At 37.4% G+C, this 18,109-nt stretch overlaps 1 protein-coding gene across 11 annotated transcripts in view; it reads right to left on the reverse strand.

Annotated features, from left to right (window-relative positions):
* Positions 1–18,109, reverse strand: part of ARAP2 (ArfGAP with RhoGAP domain, ankyrin repeat and PH domain 2) — a 189,152-nt gene that overhangs the window by 103,003 nt on the left and 68,040 nt on the right. For all 11 annotated transcript variants that reach the window (XM_003128906.4, XM_013978574.2, XM_021101087.1 and 8 more), the window contains 4 exons: positions 12,691–12,806; positions 8,616–8,815; positions 4,568–4,653; positions 3,650–3,832 (listed from right to left, as the gene is read on the reverse strand). In XM_003128906.4, coding sequence (XP_003128954.1) covers positions 3,650–3,832; positions 4,568–4,653; positions 8,616–8,815; positions 12,691–12,806 — 585 coding nt within the window. The remainder of the gene's footprint in view (positions 1–3,649; positions 3,833–4,567; positions 4,654–8,615; positions 8,816–12,690; positions 12,807–18,109) is intronic.

Here is an 18,109-nt window from a genome sequence, read left to right on the forward strand (position 1 = left end):
AAACCATGTGTTGCATAAGGGGTTAACAATCAAAATATACAAAGAACACATACAACTCAATTAAAAACAAACAATCTGAGGAGTTCCTGTCATGGCGCAATGGTTAACAAATCCGACTAGGAACTATGAGGTTGCGGGTTTGATCCCTGGCCTTGCTCAGCGGGTTGAGGAGATGGCGTTGCCGTGAGCTGTGGTGTAGGTTGCAGGTGTGGCTCAGATCCCGCGTTGCTGTGGCTCTGGTGTAGGCCAGTGGCTGCAGCTCCGATTGGACCCCTAGCCTGGGAACCTCCATATGCCGTGGGAGCAGCCCTAGAAATAGCAAAAAGACAAAAAAAAAAAAAAAAAAAATTCCGATTAAAACCTGGGCAGAGGAACTAAAAACACATTCTTCCAAAGATATTCAGGTGGCCAACAGGCAAATGAAAGAATAGTCAGCAGGAAAACGCAAACCAAAACCACAATAACCTATTACTTCACATCTGTTAGAATGGCTAATTATCAAGAAGATAAGACATAAAAAGTACTGGTAGGGATGTGAAGAAAAGGAAACCCTTGTGCATGGTCTGTGGGAGGATAAACAGATTCAATCAATATGGAAAACTGCATAAAAATTCCACAAGAAGTTAAAAATACAACAAATCATATTATCCAACAATCCCAGTCCTGGGTATGTACTCAAAGGAAATGAAAACAAGATATTGAAAAGATATCCATACTCTCACGTTTATTAGAGCACTTTTCCCAATAGCCAAGATATGGAAAAAACCTAAGTGTCTCTCCGTGAATAAATGGATAAAGTTGTGGTGTCTACATACACATGTATACATACACAAAATGAAATATTATTCAGCCATGAGAAAGAAGGGAATTCTACCATTTGCGACAACATGGATAGATCTTGAGGGCCTTACACTTAGTGAGATTAATCAGACAGAGGCAGACAAATGTATGATTTCAGGTGTCTGTGGAATCTAAAAGGCCAAATGTGTAGAAACAGAGAAGAGAATGATGGTTAGCAGGGGCTGGGAGGTGGGAGAATTGGGCAGATATTGTTTAAGGGTACAAATTTGCAACTAGCAGTTAAATTAAGTTCTGCAGACCTAATGCACAATATAGTGATTATTGGGTTTTTTTGTTTGTTTGTTTTGTTTTGTCTTTTTTGCCTTTTCTAGGGCCTCTCCCATGGCATATGGAGGTTCCCAGGCTAGGGGTCCAATCGGGGCTGTAGCTGCCAGCCTACGCCAGAGCCATAGCAACCCGGGATCCAAGCCGCATCTGCAACCTACACCACAGCTCACGGCAACGCCATCTCCTCAACCCGCTGAGCAAGGCCAGGGATCGAACCCGCAACCTCGTGGTTCCTAGTCGGATTTGTTAACCACTGAGCCGCGCCGGGAACTCCGATATAGTGATTATTGTTAACAATACTCTATTATATACTTTAAAATTGCTGAGAGGCCAGATCTGAAATGCTGTCACCACAAAAAAGAAATAATAATTACGTGAAGTGATAGAAGTGTTATCCAAAGCTACAGTGGTAATCCCTATTGCAATACCTAAATGTATCAAATCAACAAGATGAACACCTTAAACTTCCACAATGTTATATGTAAATTATATCTCAATTTTTAAAAATATCTATTTAATAACATTGTATTTTTTGTGAAAATTGTTCACGCGTGTTGAGTATCATCTCTAAGAAGCCCGATGTGGTGGTAAATACTAATGAACAGACTTCTGTAAGGTAGAGTGAAATAGTGAGTAACTAATGTAAAACTTGACTAGTGTCTTAGCTCTTGGGAGTGGTGTATGGCAGACAAAACCTCATTGGGGGACATTAGTCTTTACCCAATGACAAGATTCCAATCACTATCAAAAAGAGAAAAACTACTGAGGAAGGATATGCTCTGGTTCTCCAACTTCACCAATTACTTCTCCAAATCCACAACTTATTATCTATATACTTTTTTATGATCTTCTGGTTCACAGAATGAGATTAATCATAACCCTTGGATTATGATCTCCTATTATCATTATTCCATGCATGTCTGGTATGATTGGTCAGCTATTTTTATAATGTAATTAGCATCCATGGAAACACCACCCAAAACAAAATTAAACGGCTTTTTTTTTTTTTTTTTTTTTTTTTTTTTTTACAGCCACGCTTGTGGCATATGGGAGTTTCTAGGCTAAAGGGTCAAATCATAGCTACAGCTGCCAGCCTACACCACAGACATGGCAACACTGGATTCAAGCCTCATCTGTGACACATGCCACAGCTTGTGGCAATGCCGGATCCTTAACCTACTGAGCGAGGCCAGAGATGGAACCCATATCCTCATGGACACTAGTTGGGTTCTTAACCTGGTGAACCACAACAGGAACTCCAAAATTAAATGACTTATTAATAACCCATATAAACAGATGGTTGTCCACCTCCACCCCATCTCCCTGACTCTTCCCTATTTTAAGTACCCATTCTGAATTTTGCATTTACTGTGCATTATTGTTTTACAATTCATTGGTAGTCTCACTTTATGAATACCAAAGATGTACAAAGAAGGTGAAGTTCCCATTGTGGCACAGAAAAAACAAATCTGACCGGTAACCATGAGGTTTGCAGGTTTGATCCCTGGCCTCATTCAGTGGGTTAAGGATCCGATATTGTTGTGAGCTGTGGTGCAGGCCAGTGGCTACAGTTCCAATCTGACCCCTAGTCTGGGAACCTCCATATACCACAGATGTGGCACTAAAATAAAAAATAAAAAAGGCAAAAAACAAACAAACAAAAAACACAATGATGTACAAAAAGGAAAAAATGTTTAGTTATGGGAACTAAACCAAAAGAAGAGAAACATAAAACAATTGTACAAATCCTATCGGGTCTAGAAAAGTATGGAAAATGTCTTTATTTTCCAAAATGTTCAGCATAATATTACTTATCCAGGGATCCTTATCCAGCAAGGATTGATATTAAGAGCAAACTAAAGAACTGAGAACCCTTAAAGAATATATACTCTAAGCATAAAAATAATGGTATAAAATAATACTAACAGTACATGTCTTAAATATCTGTACATAGAAGAGCCCCCTGACACATAAGAAATTGAAGCAGTGATTTTAAAAGTAAAGGATAGGTGAGAAGGATGCTTAACAAATTCTTTGACAAAAGGGCAGAGACTGAATGGGTCACATAAAATGGTCACAAAAAATCTGGGATCACTCAGCCAAAGGCAAACGACACTTCAAATCAGTGGCACTAAGCAAACTACCGCTTCTAATAATAAATTAATTGAGGAAGTGAAATTCATTTCAGTGACACCAAGTCAGCAATGTACTACCTGAAGGTATGTTCAGTCCCTTTCCCTGTCCCTAAGAGGAGGAAAGTTGTGGAAGTTTTAAATGGGGCGGGCAGAGCTAAGTTAGACGGAAACTGCAGTTAGGGATTAAATGTTTATTCCCTATTGATAATGAATCTTTAAGTGAAGTAAAGGAACAACCAATAGCACGATCTCACAAAGGGAAATAAGATTAAACAATCATTCTATGACATAGTCAAAGTTTTTTAAAAAAGCTTTTTTTCAAAATCCTTGGCCCACATTTAAAAAGACCTTAACATCCATGTCTCCTGCTACATTTCATTGGTTACCTTATTTAACTCTTCCTTGGTGAGAGATGCCAAGAGGGTTTTCCTGAATCTTCCCTCTTTGTACTTCTGAGTGATAAAGTTTTTTCTCTTTTCTACTGGAGAGTCCACGTGTAATTCTTCCTCTTTTTGAAGATTACCAGCCCAAAAGTCATTTGCTCTTTTGTTTCCAATGACAATAAAAAGCTGAATTACCAAAAAAATTTAAACATATCAGTTTATAAATACATTTGAATCTGCAGAAAACTGCCTCCCATGATAAATTCATGCAAAAACACAAGACCAACTTGACTTTTTCAGAAAGATGGCATGTGAAAGCAGATACTATTTTTATTTTAAATACAGTCAAGCTGCACTTAATGACAGTAAAAGATTAGCTGGAAAAGAAATTGCTAGCAACACAAATTGCAGCAAAGGCATTATTACTTTTTGAAGCTAGCGCACATGGAGACACATTCATTTAAAATGGCTGAGTAGGTGGGCTAATGTGGTGGATTGTGGTACCGAGCAGAGAATGGATTTGGAGACAGCAAGTTAGACATGATGGCAGTTAATGACAGCATGGCCGAGATAAAGAATTGTCAATTTTGCCCAATGTTTTCATGCACTTCTCTGATATTTTATCCATGCTGGGTTCAAAAGAAAGAAAATCCTGGCTTTAAAAAGAGCTGCCAAGCCTTTAAAAGTAGTTATTATTAAAGCTCACTGTATTTTTTAAAATTTTATTTCTAAAATAACTCTCTGATTTAGGAAGCATCCTGAAAAGTAAAGTGGAAAGTGACTGCTATCAAACAGGCTCTAAGCCATTTCTGCAATGTGATGAGAACCTGGTCAGAGAGCTCCTAAAGGAACCCCCCCACCCCCACAACTGCACACCTCCTCCCAGACCTCTGCTGACCACCACGATACAGTCAGACTCACCTCAATGAGTTCATTGCTCCAAATGCTGGCATCCATTTTTAGACTTCTAACCTTGGAATCTTTTGGTCCTAAAGATCTATGTTGCCCTAAAGTCAAAAAACAATTGCATTTCTCTTTCAATTTGTATATAAATGCATTTTACCTTTAAAAAGTGTGTGTATATGTATGTGTACATGTGTGTGTAGATTAATACATCTCTTCAACTGGAAACAAACCAGGACCTACTTTCCACCCTAGAGTAGTGGTGGTTAATTACACAGAAATCATAACCAACCCCAAGGAAGATAACAGATATCACCATCACCACGCTATACCAGTATAAAACTACACTTTTAATAGTGTGTATGTGCATGTATGTTTGTGTATATACACACATATACAATTTTTTCATTGTCTGGTAGTTAACTGGAAATTGTAGGTCATCAAAAACTTTTAATAATGGATTTGTACAAATTACATATATGCAAATACATATCCTCCTCTTAAAAAAAAAAAACTGACTACAACTCTAAAAAATGCATACTTAAAAATCTAAAGTGGATTTTTTATTCTAGTATTACGCCTGGAAGAGAATAACAGCCCAGCATTCTATTACCATGAATTTAATTCTGCTGTATAAATCATAATTCAGCCACTGCTGGGCACCCAGGCATGTGACAGACCCTTTCTCTCAAAGCTGAGAAGGAACAAAGTTATATAAGACACCATCCTTGATCTCAAGGACCTTTTGTCTGATGAGCAGGAGAGAGCTCATTCCTCTGTCTACATTAGGTAGGTTCTTTTCCTCCTTTCTTTGAAATGGAAATTACTCAGAGCACAGAGTCCCAGAATTCCCATGGCAGGAATCTGCCTAGGTTTGCACTTACAGAAACAACAGAAAGGCAATACTAAAAGAAGTCAAGCTCAAGGGCATGTAGGGAGAAAGGATGCTAGAGTAGCCTAGGCAAAAAAATCTGAATTGAGGCAGCAGGAAAAGAAATAAAAGTGGAGAACGGATTTAGAGATACTTAGGAGAAAAACTGATGGGACTTGGGGGATAGGTTTTAGGCTTGAGTACAGGGTGATGGTATTGCTTTTGACCAAGACTTGGAATATAGGAGAATATGCAGTTTTTTGTCATGAGCAAGCATCCATGAGAAATCCATTTTACCATGTTATTTTTGAGGTATCTTGGGCAAATCCAATCAGAGATTCTAGCAGGAGATATAAGAGTATGGTTTCCAATAGAATGGGAATCACCTGCTTAAAAATGAGTGTTGAAGCCAAGTGTTAAATAACATCACTCAGGAACATCAGAATGAAAGACAGCTCAGGATGTAACACACATATTTTAGAAGAAGGCAAAGGAAGAGTAACCTGAGAAAGGATGATCAGAGTAGTAAGAGCACACTGAGAGAAAAGGGTCTCCCAAAAGTCGAGGAGGATGGGGAGTCACTGAGAGAGATTGGTCCATAGTGTCAAATACTGCAGAGAAAGCAGTAAAGATAAGGACTGACCACACAGAGACTGGGAGGTAAAATACCCTGGTAAATGGGGTGCAAATATTTTCACTGGAGTAGAGAGAAATGAAGGCTGATTACAAGATGCTGAAGAAACACTAGGAAGTTAAAGAAATGAAGAAAACCAAAGTAGTGCAGACTACTATTTTGAAAGGATCTTGTCCTATGAAATGAAAAAGGAATGAGAATGATGCATAGAAGGTAATGGTAAGATTTCAGAAAACTGGTGTTAACTGGACAGAACTATGCAAGCTTATATGCTGAACCAAATAAACCACAGCCAAATACAACTGTCCCTCCATATCACAGAGGACAGGTACTGGGACCCCCACAAATACCAAAATCCAAGGATGCTTGGGTCTGTTGTACAAAATGGCTAAAGTATCTGCATATAGCCTAGGCATATACTCTGTATACTTTAAATCATCTCCAAATTACTCATAATACCTAGTACAATGTAAATGCTATGTCATAGTTGTTGGTAAATGCAAATTCAAATTTTGCTCTTTGGAATTTCCTGAAATTTTTTCTCCAATCTATATATTCTTTTTTAAATCTTAATTATTATTATTTTTATAGTTATTTCCCCAATACAATTTTTTTCTACTATACAGCATGGTGACCCAGTTACACCTACATGTACACATTCTATTTTCTTACATTATCATGCTCCATTGTAAGTGACTAGACATAGTTCCCAGCACTACACAGCAGGATCTCATTGCTAATCCACTCCAAAGGCAATAGTTTGAATCTATTAACCCCAAACCCCCAACCACCTCACTCCCTTCCCCTCCCCCTTGACAACCACAAGTCTATTCTCCAAGTCCATGATTTTCTTTTCTGTGGAAAGGTTCATTTGTGCTATAAATTGATTCCAGATATAAGCAACATCATATGGTATTTGTCTTTCTCTTTCTGACTTATTTCACTCAGTATGAGACTCTCTAGTCCCATCCATGTTGCTGCAAATGGCATTATTTTGTTCTTTTTAATGGCTGAGTAGTATTCCACAATATATATATGTATATATATATATTCTTTTTAGGGCCACACCTGCAGCATAAGGAAGTTCCCAGGCTAAAGGTCAAATCAGAGGGGAATTTGTTCAGAGAGGAACAGTCAAGAAATAATATTCTGCTGTATAGGACAGGGAACTATATCTAGTAATTTATGATGGAACGTGATGGAGGATAATGTGAGAAAAAGAATATTTGTGTGCGGAGGGAACTGGGTCACTGCTGTACAATAGAAATTGACAGAACACAATAAACCAACTATAATGAAAAAAATTAAAATCATTAAAGAAACAATAGTGCAACCTGGGGCAGGGTCCTGGTTCCTCCTCAAGGCATACACATTACAATATCTTTGAGTTCTTCTGCAGAACTCAAATCCACAACAAATGGCAGATGCTAACTACCTGATGAAGCAGTCTTCATTCTAGAAAGAAGGTAGCAGTATGATAATCTCAAAGACCATGAGAAACTATCCTGGGACTGCCTGACACCAGCTTTGAAGAATGCAAAGAATCATTATCTACCCTGATCCTTATCTGTGGTCCAATTTTCCACCTCAAAAACTGTAAGAATGCCTCCTATCCTCCCCCAAAAGGGCACATTCTTTAAGCCATTAGCCTGCTGTGGCCTCTTCTGCCTGGTTAAGCAATAGAAGCTGTTTTATTCTCCTTTGCCTAAAACTCTGTTTCTGGATTTCTTTTCTTTTTTTTTTCCTTTTCTTTTCTTTTTTTCCTTTTTCTTTTTTCTTTTGCTTTTTAGGACCACACCCATGACATATAGAAGTTCCCAGCCTACATGTCCAGCTGGAGCTACAGCTGCTGGCCTACACCATAGCCATAGCAACGTGGGATGCTTAACCCACTGAGCAAGGCCAGGGATCAAACCTGCATCCTCATGGATTCTAGTTGGGTTCATTACCACTGAGCCACGATGGGAACCCCTGTTTCCACATTTCTATTTGACACCAGTGAACAGAGACCAAGTTTCTGCAACAGTCTTACCCCTAAATACAATGAACTGTGCAATAGTACATAATAAGAAAACCAGTCATAGTACTGGTTACTTTCACAACTACACCTGGAAAATGTTTCTATATAAAAATTCTCCTTACAAGTGATACTAGATCCGGTGTACCAAGACTAGAGCACAGAGAAGCCTTGATGTGAGAAGAAGGTCTTACTAAATATGATGGGGAAAGAGGGACAAATCATATAAAGAGCTAGCATGTTCAGGGTGCATTCTGAAATGCACTCCCCTAAAATCTAAAAATTTCAACCTTGCCTTTTTAAAATCTATACATGGACTGGTAAGCCCCCCAAAATGATTACATGCTTAAAAATCAATTTTTTCTATCTAAGTCATGCATAAGAGAAGTTTAGAATGATATTTCTAAATGAGATTTAAAAGTAATAAGCTTTCTCTTTTTTATTTTTCACAGCCATTAGCTGGGACACATTATATGTGACAATAAAGAGCATTCAGTGCCAATATGCCACCAAACAGTGATGAGCATAACTTATCCTTAATTACCTGCGCACTTCTTACAGATGACTACGCAGAGATTGATGGATGCCCAGTCAGGATCCGGGGCTTTACAATCTGCACAGCTCCTGTTGGACTCATTGAACCAAATCTTCTCAGCGACTTCATAATCAGAGAGAGTCTCTGCTATTGATTGCTGCACAGCTTCAATCCACTCTTGTTTCTCTTTTTCAGACTCGGCTGTAAAGCTGAAACAATTAGCGTTTCTGCATTATCGATCTCCCTTGTAAAGGCCAATTAAGCAGTATGTTCAGTTTGCATATTCATTTCACTCACAAATTAAACAGCAGCTGAAAAATATGCCTTCCAGGCTATTGGAAAATCTTTTCTGTGAAAAATCATCTCATTGAGAAATCTTTTTTTTTTTTTTTTAACCGTTAACTTTCCACATTGCTTATGACTTTGCTTACATATCTGGAACCAAAATTATTAACATATACATCGCTCTGACCAGAATATAAAAATTGCCTTGTTAGGTTAAACATGTTTAAAAGAGACGCCATGTTTCCTAAGCAGTGGTTATATAATCATCAATAAGAGACTGGCAGAGTTTCAGGATTATTGGATTATTTTGCCAAAAAAAAAAATATATATATATATATGCCACAGTCTGCAACAAAGTTATCAAAAACACCCACCAGAAATTTTTATTTTTTTGTCTTAAAAATAGATTCTTTTTTTTTAAATTAGAAGAATGTCCAGATGGCTTTAAGAAACTGAAAAATCAAAAAAAGTTTAAGTGATTAGTATTCTAACAGAATTCAAACTCATTTTTAGCCATGTTCTTATTTATTCTCATTCTTCATGTTTACTGGGTGCCTGTGAAGGGATAAAACATTAAAATGTTAGTTCACTCCTTCAAGAAATATTAACTGAGTACCTACAATGTGACAGAGAATGTTCTATGTACAGTGCTCCAAACTCAGCCAATGACCCACATAAAAGATCCTTCACATTGAAAAGTTTCTGTCCTGAAGATGAAAATGCTTTGAGATACAATGAGAATAACAGAGGACTAACGTATTCTATATATTCCTTAAAGAAATGGAGTGGCCTTCATGGATTATATTTTTGGAAGCACTTTATGGTTCTATCATCACTTACAATACTTCCAAATTCCTTAGTAGTTTCTGCTTCTCCATAGAGATTAGTCAGAGCCAATTCAGTACAATGGGAAATAGATATTTGGTCTTTGTCTCTGGTTCCTGGAAATATGGCTCCTAAAACCCTTGGGATCCCTGGTTGAGAAAAGTCCTTTGGATGCTAATGAGACAGCTTGTGGCTGAAGGCTAGTCAGCTTCAGGATGGGAGCAGTCTTTAAAAGACCAAGATGTGATTAGAGAGTTAGAACTTCCAGCCCTACCCTTTGACCTCTGGGAAGGGAAGAAAGGCTGGTAACTGAGTTAATCAGCAAAGATCAAGAATTCCCTCAGTCTTGCCTATGAAATGAAACCTCCATAGAATCCCCTAAAGAACAGGGTTTCAAGAGCTTTCAGGATGATGAATACACTGCGGTGCTGGGAGGTGTGCACCCAGAGACAGCTTGGAAGCTCTACCACTTACCTTCTAGTACCCTGCCCTTATACAGCTCTCCCATCTGGCCATTCCTGAGTTGCATATTTTTTTTAAATAATAAGCTGGTAATAAAAATTAAAACTTTTTTCCTAAGTTCTATGAGTCGTTCTAGCAAATTACCAAACCCAGGGGGAGAAGAGGCAATGAAACCCCAACTTGCAGTTCAACTGGGTGGAAATGCAGCTAACCTGAAGACTCAATACTTGTGACCTGCATCTGAGGTGAGGACAATCTTGTGGGATTGAACCCTTAAATCTGTGGGGTCTGATGCTCTCTCTGCATAGGCAGGAGCAGGTGTCTGGAAAGTCAGTGTCCAGAAAGTTAGAGATCTGGCTGGTGTGGGAAAAACCACACATATTTGTCATAATACAAAGCATTTTAACTTAAAAGACGTGAAACGATGTCTTTTTTTTTTTTTTTTTTTTTTCTTTTTCATCTTTTAGAGCTGTAGGTACAGCATATGGAAGTTCCCAGGCTAGGGGTTGAAGCTGGAGTTGTAGCTGCTGGCCTATACCACAGCTACAGCAATGCCAGATCCAAGCTTTGTCTGCAACCTACACACAGCTCATGGCAACACCAAATCCTTAACCCAGTGAGCAAGGCCAGGGAGCGAACCTGCATCTTCATGGATCCTAGTCAGGTTTGTTACTGCTGAGCCAAACGGCAACTGTGTGAGAGAGAGAGAGAGAGAGAGAGAGAGAGAGAGAGAGAGAGAGAGAGAGTGTGTGTGTGTGTGTGTGTGTGTGTGTGTGTGTGTGTGTAATGTCTCCACTTTCAGTTGAGGCTTGAAACACCTTTTGTCAAAATAAAGCTTGTTATTCTTTCTTAAAATTCAAGCCAGTAGACATATTCTAACAGATACAATGAGTACTAGATTTGCTAGTATTTTTGAAATTGCTAAGTAATTTTAGCCCTTCAAAGCCCTCTGACAATCGCCTCTGACCTGAATACAACCCACTGGTACGTTGATTATCTGTGACAAATTAATGCAATGCAACTCAATAGATATTGACTTATGCCTCTCCTGTTGTACTAAAGCAATGGAGTCCTTACAGATTATTAACACGTATTAAGAACATACATTAAGTTTTCTGTTTCATTGTAATAATAAAGCAATTACCAGAGTACCATAACACAAGATATATATCAAAATACTAAGGTATTTGATCAATAAGTGCTATGAGATCCATTAAATTCAGCAACATTTTAAGCTGGAGTTCTTTTTAGGAAACCATGGAACAATTGTAATTAGGAACTGATCTTAAAGGAGAGATTGTATTTGACTAGGCTACAAGAGTATAAAATAACAATATAGCCTAAAGACAATGTGATATCTCTTATTTTATTCCTTCAAATTGAAGTAATTTTTCATATATTTGTGGATCATAAAATCAACATACTCATCAAGACTACTAAGAAAAAGAGGTATTACAGAAAGAAACTACTCAAATTGGCATGATTATTTGAATCACTTTTAGAAGGTGTTTTAATATATTGGTTAATAAACTACATGATATGAAAAAGCATGTCACTTCTGTTTCTTTTAGGTGTACAGCAAAGTGATTCAGATATACCTTTTTTTTCCCAAATTCTTCTCCATTATAGTTCATTACAGGACACTGAATAAGGTACCCTGTGCTATTCAGTAAGTCTTTGTTGTTTATCCATTTTATACATTGTAGTATGTGTATGTTATCCCAAACCCCTAACTAATCTCCTCTCACCCCCTTTTGCACCATAAGTCTGTTTTCTCTGTCTATAATAAGTTTATTTCTGTTTTGTATATAAGCTCACTCATACAGTTTTTTAAGATTACACATATAAGTGATATAATATGGTATTTGTCCTTCTCTGTCTGACTGACTTCACTTAGTATGATAATCTCTAGATGTATCCATGTTGCTGCAAATGGCATTAATCCATGCTTTTTTATAGCTGAGTAATATTCCATTTTCTATATGTACCATATCTTCTTTACCCATCCCCATAATTTGATGGGCCCTTAGACTGCTTCCATGTCTTGGCCTTTGTAAACAGTTCTGCTATGAACATTGAGGTGCATGTTTCTTTTCAAATTAGAGATATCTCTCTGGATATATACCCAGGAGTAGGACTGAAGGATCATATGGTAACTCTATTTTAGTTTTTTAAGAAACTTCCATAGTGGCTGCACCCTCCAACAGTGTAGGAGAGTTCCCTTTTCTCCATAACCTCTCCAAGATTTACTATTTTAGACTTTTAATGATGGCCATTCTGGCTGGTTTGAGGTACTACTTCATTATAGTTTTGATTTGGATTTGACTAATAATCAGTGTTATGGAGAATCTTTTCATATTCACATTTTCATATACTAGTTAATAAACTACACAATATGGAAAAGAAAGAACATAATTAATTGCCCTCTAAGAAATAAAATCACCGGCAATGTAAAAATGACTCGAGCTTTCCTGTAGTGGTGCAAACACAAAATGTTTAAAAAATCACTTACCTAAAACTCCTATAAGGAGTGATTATTTCAAAAGACTGTTTCGCAGTTCGATCTACTTGCTTTACATTTGCTACATTCATAGGAATTATGGTAATACCAAGTCCGCTCTTAAAATCCTAGTTGGAAGAATAACAAAAAGTTATAAAGAAACAAAAATATAGATTTCGAAAGTATAATTATATTCTATAAAATCTAATAAATCCTCCTCAATTTTACTATAACACACAAATCTGGAATTAACAACTCACTAAAAAGAAGACTGAGAATAGTTTTATTTTCGGTAGTCACTTTCAATATATGATAACAGTAGCATTTGAACCTCGATAGTGAGGTTATTAATAAAGCATGGGTTTTTTTTTTCACATGAAACATTACGTTGACTAGACTAAGACCTTGAACTATGCATGCCTTGCTTACAAATTAGGCATCTTTTTCCACCATTCAGTAAAGGTAATTAACAGTGAACTAACCCATCCCATGTGCCCAGAAGTTCTTTAGGTGCCGGAGCTCAATCTAGGGTGAAGTTGGCATAACTACTATGTAGAGATTTAAAAGAAGGGAAAACTGAGACTCAAAGAGGTAAAGTGACGTGGAAAGTGCAGCTGTCCATGGTGGAAAGGGACTGAAACCCAAGCCTTCTGACTGCCAGCTCTTCGTTTTACTACATGGTGTTACCTCTGCTCTGTCTTATTTTTCTCATTTTACCTCAAACAAAAGCATTCCTTTACAATTTTATCTCAAGTCCAATATTTTATTACTTTCTTCTTCCTTCAATCAGATTCTTAAACTGCTCCTCTAATGCTATTTTCATATGTAAACTGCCATTTGTTCAACACCTACAGCCACTGTGTTCAGCTTGTCTCACCAAAATTAGAAACTGTGCAAAAGGCTACAAAGTCTGCCTCCTCAACAGATTAAAGTTTGCAATATATTATCTATTCCGCAGGGTTTTAGAATTTGATTTATCAAACAATTTCACACCTTAAAATATAATTAATCTGTACCTTAAAAAATGAATTACCAATGTGAACAGGTTCAGATTAAATGTGCTCTAAATTCCTAAATGAAATAATGACTAGGGAAAAACAGCTATACTAAAGAGAACTGCAAAAAATACCGGTCCACTTTGAAGAAGGCTACTTCAAGGCAGAGGTCATGGAAGAAACAATCCCCAGGCCTTCTCTTTGTCTCTTCTGCTGTACGAGATCTAAGTAAAAGTACTATTTTCTCACCTCCTTTGCAGCTAGAAGGGGCCATATGTCAGAGATTGGGTCAATAAAATATAAGTAATTCTTGGCCTGAGATGCAGGGGGTGAGGGGGCAAGGTTGTGGGGGAAACAAATCTTCGAAGAAAAGACTTTTGCCCCTTGCCTTTCCACCTTCTTGGAAAATAACACCCAGAAACACAAGGCCCTTTTAGAATGTAAGACTCCTTGAGATGAAAAGCCTGAGGACAAATTCTTATACTCTAAGGATGCTGGAATGAGGAAAAAATATAAGGAGAATCTTGTTCCCCAGTGGCATCACTCTCCATGACCAACACCAAGAGATTTGTTAAAGCAAATAAAGCCCTATTTCTTTAAGCTATCTTCAGGTTTTTGTCCACTGATAATAATGCATTCCTGACTGAGAAAATAAGTGGAATAAGACAATGATAAAACGAATTTCCCCTATTCATTGAAGGTTTCCATTCATACACTGTAGAAAAGTTTCACTTCATTTTTTAAAAAAAAATGTACAAGTTTTTAGTTAGGATGAGGAAAAAAGCCATTTATAAAACAAATTATCAATTGAATGTGATTTTTTTCTGATGAAAGGGAAAAAATGGTTTATTTTGTTAAGAAAAACAAGCTAGAAATTGAGTCAGTAATATAAAAGAATCAGAGGCATGCTAAGTGTTGTGAAATACTTAGAAGAATGTGGTATACTTCCACTTTGTTATTAACAGTCCACTTAACCAAAAAAAAAAAAAAAAAGTACTTAATATGACCTACATGGAGGAGGGGAATCCAATGTTCCCAATATGCCCCATGTTAGTAAGTTTAAGCATTATTGGTATACTAGTAAACTTAAAACTGTTCAGTTAAAACACATTCTCAGTTATTCCTACAAGTGCTCCTGCTGGATAATGTAACTGTTAGAGAAACTGCCAATGCACGTGAATGGAAACCAATTCTCTTTTATAAATGAGGAATTAAAGAAGTGGTATCAAGATAAGGTATTTTAAAAATGGCTTTCTGGGAGTTCCAATTGTGGCTCAGTGGATAACGAACCCAACTAGTATCCATGAGGACACAGGTTCGATCCTTGGCCTTGCTCAGTGGGTTAAGGATCTGGCATTGCCATGAGCTGTTATGTGGCTCAGACCCCACATTGCTGTGGCTGTGGTGTAGGCAGGCAGCTCCAGCTCCGACTCAACCTCTGGCCTGGGAACGAGTGCGGCCCTAAATAGACAAAAGACAAAAAAAAAAAAAAAAAAAAAAAAAAATTCTGATAGCTCAGCTTGATATGGGGAGGACTTCTAGAATAAAATAGCATGGCTGCATCTTGGCTGCATCTTCTTCAAACAACTGTCCGTGATGAATCATTTGATAAGAGCTGTGTATTAGACCACTCCCGGTTATTACTCTCTGATGGGGCCTGGCCTGCAGGTACTGTGTGATACTAAAGATGGAGAGACTCCCTCAGACCATGACACTAGCAGATGGTAAGACTGACAACCTTTGATGGGAACTGTTGAGCCTCATCAAGGCTCCAGCCTGAGTAGATGGTGCCTCATTCCTACAAGCAAGTCATGAAACATCTGCATATAAAGCTGTAATTTCTGTTAAAAATAAAATAAGTGATGGTTGGCTCAAGGCTCCCAATTTATTCCAGGCAAGGCAAAGATGATTTTTTTCAGGCTGGAAAAAAAACTGTAGCCTATATATCACCTTCTTGCCGTGGCCATATGGTTTTGAGTAATTAGAGTATCCCCTGAACTCGCCGGCACAAACGGACTATAAAATGTATTGCACAGAAACAAAATAAATGTCAGTGCTCTCGAGAGCTATTAAAAATGAAACAGCGGCATTTCTTATTAAAAATATTTGTGGTGACATTAAGCCATCTTTTCATACAGTCATTAGAACATATTTAGAATATAACTCATTCCTAGATGCTCATCAACATTACCTGTATTGCTCTCTCCCTCATTCTGTGATTCTGATTCCATGAATCAGAGGGCAGAGCCTAAGGATCTTCAGTTAACCCTAAAACTACAACCCTATGATTCTAATATGCAGCAAATACTAAGAAACACTGAATTAAACAGCAGAACCAGTTGTAGAATCTAGACAGTATAAGTCTATAGCATTTAAATATTAGGATATAAACATTGCTATCTGTCTTCTGCAGAGCAAGAAAATCAGGGACTCAGATCATACAAAAACTACTTCAGATAATTAAATTTGAATGGTTAACACACAGTGACACGCTGGATTGTCAAGATCCTATCTGTCCTGGATGCCACGACCTGTTTTGCTAATGTCCAAAGGCTTTAAAAACATTGGTCATAATTAAGCATAGATACTCCACAATTGATTAAATATCTGTGTGTGTAGTGCTCTGAAGTTTACAAACAGTTATGACCTCTCATCTGATCTAAGAACAATTCTTGGAAGAAAGCAGAGCAGATACAGCCATTTTTAAAATGAGAAAATTTGTTCTGGCAAAAAAACTGTGTTTAGTTAAAGTACCTGGCAAGTGCCAGAAATTATGCTAAGTCCTGGATCTGCGCAAAAGCATAAGGCAGGTGGGGTACTCATTTTGGGGAAGCTTACAGTCTAGGATGGAATGAGATAATTATAATAAGTGCAATAAAAGAAAAATGCGTGACTACAGCATAAGCACTAAATCCAAACCAGAAAAAGGACAGTTGTATTCATACACCTTCCAAAGGAGGTGACACTTGACTGGACAAACAAAACCCAGATCTACTTGATCAGGTGTACCTGTCCTGCTTCAGTTTACTTATTTGCAAAATAGGGCTAACAGCAGTACCTATCGCATCAGTGTGTGAGAGTTAAGTCTATACATAAAAAATGCTTAGAAGAATATCTGGTACAGTAAGTGCTACATAATCCCAGTTAGCTATTATTTTTATTATTATTATTATTTTATACCTCCTGAATTTGAAGCCAATTGAATATACTACCTATTAAAAAGTTAATTACATGCATGCTTAAAAATAACTAGAAGGCAGAAAAAAATTTTTTTAAATGGGATGGAATATGAGACTTTCAAGAAAATTAAAAATAAGTTACCCATTAACTATAATCTGATTGTGAGCACTATTCTCATTTTGAAAAATAGGCACAAGTCAGGAACACATCAACACTGAAAATGCTGCCAACTGGATTGAAAAAAATAATAGCATAAAATTTCAGTGGGTAGAAATGTATCATTATAGAAAGCATGAAGCTACAAACAGATTCTGGAGTAAACTATATTTCACAATTCATTTCCTGTCATAACAATGGAGAATCTCAAAGAGCACGAATGGCCATGCCTGGCAGAGCAGATCTGATCCTGCAAAGGTGATACTGATGGTGTGGGCATTGGGAGGCAGAAGTGGAGAAGTTTGGCAAAGTCCTTGATTCATCTAGACCTCCAGTTCCTCCTGCATGAAAAGACAGTAATATCTACCTTACACAGCAATGCTATAAAAACTAAACGAAGACCTAGAAGTTGAGGGTTTAACACATCCAGACAATCTCCTCATTTCAGGGTTCTAAATGCAGAATCTGTCTTCAATGAGAATATTTCCAGTTTATTTACAGTGACTGCAAGTATTTACACCAATGATTCCATATTCAACATTCAGATTAGAATTAATGGCAAATATTTACCAAGACACTGAGATGGATTATTCATATGAATTTTTAGCAACACAGCCTGGCTAAAACTACATTTTAAAACTACACTTTGAGAGACCAAAATAACAGTTTGGTTCCTAAACAGAAAAATTAAAGAAGGGTTTCTTAACCCCAAATTTGCTGAACTCTCAAACCTATTTTTGGAAATACCGGATGCCAGGTTTCCATGCCAGGAATTTAAGAACTCCGTGCTTAGACATTTGTGGAAAACAGATGTGGCATTGTATGACATTGGCACCAGATTTCCGGGGAAACACCAGATGCAGAGTTTGGCCAGATATAGAACCCAGAGAATTTGAGGCCACCACCTCCATCCTGCTGCTTCTTTCTGTACCCTACAACGCAGAGCCCTATGAGGTCTATTTAAATTCTATTAGTGTTTCACTCCCATGCCAGACACCAGGGAACATTATGTTGGGGGAATGAGTCTCTTGTTACACCCTGATTTGAGAATGTTTAATCAAGTGAATGTAGTTAAAACCTCAATGCCACAATTATCATTA

The sequence above is a fragment of the Sus scrofa genome, chromosome 8 (assembly GCF_000003025.6).
Source record: "Sus scrofa isolate TJ Tabasco breed Duroc chromosome 8, Sscrofa11.1, whole genome shotgun sequence".
In the NCBI taxonomy this organism is placed as follows: Eukaryota; Metazoa; Chordata; class Mammalia; order Artiodactyla; family Suidae; genus Sus; species Sus scrofa.